Below are 1,791 nucleotides of genomic sequence, written 5' to 3'. Positions count from 1 at the left end.
GGCCCGCCTGCGCGAGCTCCGCGCCCGCTCGCGGGTCCTGCTGGCGCTGGGCGCCTCGCAGATGGCGCTGGGCTGCCTGATCGTGGCCGTCAGCTTCGCCGCCCTGGCGCTCACCACCTCGGCCCGCGTCCGCCACTCCTGCCCCTTCTGGGCCGGCTTCTCGGTGAGCTGCTGGGGGGGGAGGGAGGGCTGGGGGAGTGGGGGTGACCCCCCCGGGACTCCGGCTGCCGGCGGGAGGGAGGGCGAGAGCGCGGGGCTGTCGCTCTGCGGGAGAAGAAGGGCTGCGCCCGGCCGAGCGGAGGGCAGGTGGAGACCCCAGGGATAGGCGCAGTCTACCGGAGGTGATCGGTCGGCGGCCTGGAGCTCGCCGGGCAGGGGCCGAGGAGCCGAAGCGCTGCGGGCTCTTTTCTCCTGGCAACCCCCGCCCGCCTCCTCCCAGGGAGCCCCGAGCGTGGCCACCTTCAAAGCTGGCTTTGGGACCAAGCCTGGGGAAGGGGGGGGGGCGGGGGAAATCGCCAGGTGGGGTCCTTGGTACCGGCCCCAGGCTTTCACCTGGGATCCTAAGGGATGCGGGTTTTGCGCGTGTATTTGTGTGCGAACTGGCAGCTGCCCAGCCCGAAAGGTCGGGGATGTGGCGCATATCTGGATGTTGTCTTGTGTTGGCGCCACATCTGGACAGCCGCGCTTTCCTCCCGGGGCAACTCCGAGGTGCTGAGATGCTGTTTGTTGAAGATCGCTGTCAGCCTGGGACACCTCCGAGGGCATCTGGTCGCCTCTTTTAGGACTGACTCTGTGTGTGTGTGTGTGTGTGTGTGTGTGTGTGTGTTTTACGCACGACTCGCACCCAGCGTCCCACGATAGCCTGGCCACTGTGCCTTGGAGCTGCTGCTCAGGAAGCTCTCTGTCTTTTAAGATAAGCCGCTAGTCCTAAAAGAGGCGAGCCGCCGCCTTCAGATAAGTTGCTTCTGCTCTCTTCACTCCGTTTTCTGGTTTTGTGGCCGCTCTGCTTTTAATGCTGCCCTTTGCAGCCCTCCTGCCCCCTCCCCTTCTAACCCCCCCAAGACAAAATGTATAGATCTGTTGAATCGGTTACAAGCCCCTGAAATCGTTCAGCGTCGTGGTTTAGATGGTGGTTTGTAAGCAGTTCCAAGGAGGTTTTTTTTCTGCGCTTTGTGTTGAGTGTGTGATGAGTCTCAGCTGTTGGGTTGTACACTGTTTTAAGGGTTTGCTTATGGTGCAAAGGCAATTGTTGGTGGAATAAGCCATGGTTTAGCTAATGGTGTCATAAAAGTAGATAAACCTAACCAAGCACTGCAGTTGATCCATTGTCCTTTTTCCAAAATTGCACCTTATTTTAACATCTGTTGAATTCCTTGTGTTAGAATGAAAGTGTTAAAGACTATGATAGGACTTTCTTAACAGTGAATCTTGGGTCAGTGGCATTTCCTCTTATTCTGACACATTTCTGCACTTGTGTCATTTCACAAATCCTGAGTTTAGCCCTGCCATCTAAAAAAGAGTTTCTTGGTGGTCAATGCAGGCTCCCTAACTTGGAGTGTGATGCTGGACACGGGTATGAGAACAAGAGAAGGGGCCATCAAAATGAACATTTTACCTAAGTTTCTTTTTTTGTTCCAGATGATACCTATTTTAAAAAATGAACTTAACTTGAAAGAATGGCAGAGAGACTTGAATCGCTTTATTTGGGAAGGCAAGAAGGCTCGTGTTAAATTCAAGATTATTCAAGATGTTAGAGAACGTGGAGGACTTAAAGCCCCAAATTTGACACTT

At 55.1% G+C, this 1,791-nt stretch overlaps 1 protein-coding gene across 1 annotated transcript in view; it reads left to right on the top strand.

Annotated features, from left to right (window-relative positions):
- Positions 1-1,791, top strand: part of FAM189A1 (family with sequence similarity 189 member A1) — a 70,720-nt gene that overhangs the window by 6,707 nt on the left and 62,222 nt on the right. The window contains exon 3 of the mRNA XM_015822129.1: positions 1-163. This exon is cut by the window's left edge and continues 2 nt beyond it. Within this exon, the coding sequence (XP_015677615.1) occupies positions 1-163 (163 nt within the window). The remainder of the gene's footprint in view (positions 164-1,791) is intronic.

Source organism: Protobothrops mucrosquamatus, unplaced genomic scaffold (genome assembly GCF_001527695.2).
Source record: "Protobothrops mucrosquamatus isolate PMUCROS unplaced genomic scaffold, P.Mucros_1.0 scaffold1472, whole genome shotgun sequence".
In the NCBI taxonomy this organism is placed as follows: domain Eukaryota; kingdom Metazoa; phylum Chordata; class Lepidosauria; order Squamata; family Viperidae; genus Protobothrops; species Protobothrops mucrosquamatus.
Note: the sequence above shows the minus strand (reverse complement) of the source record. Positions and strands in the feature narration are given on the sequence as shown.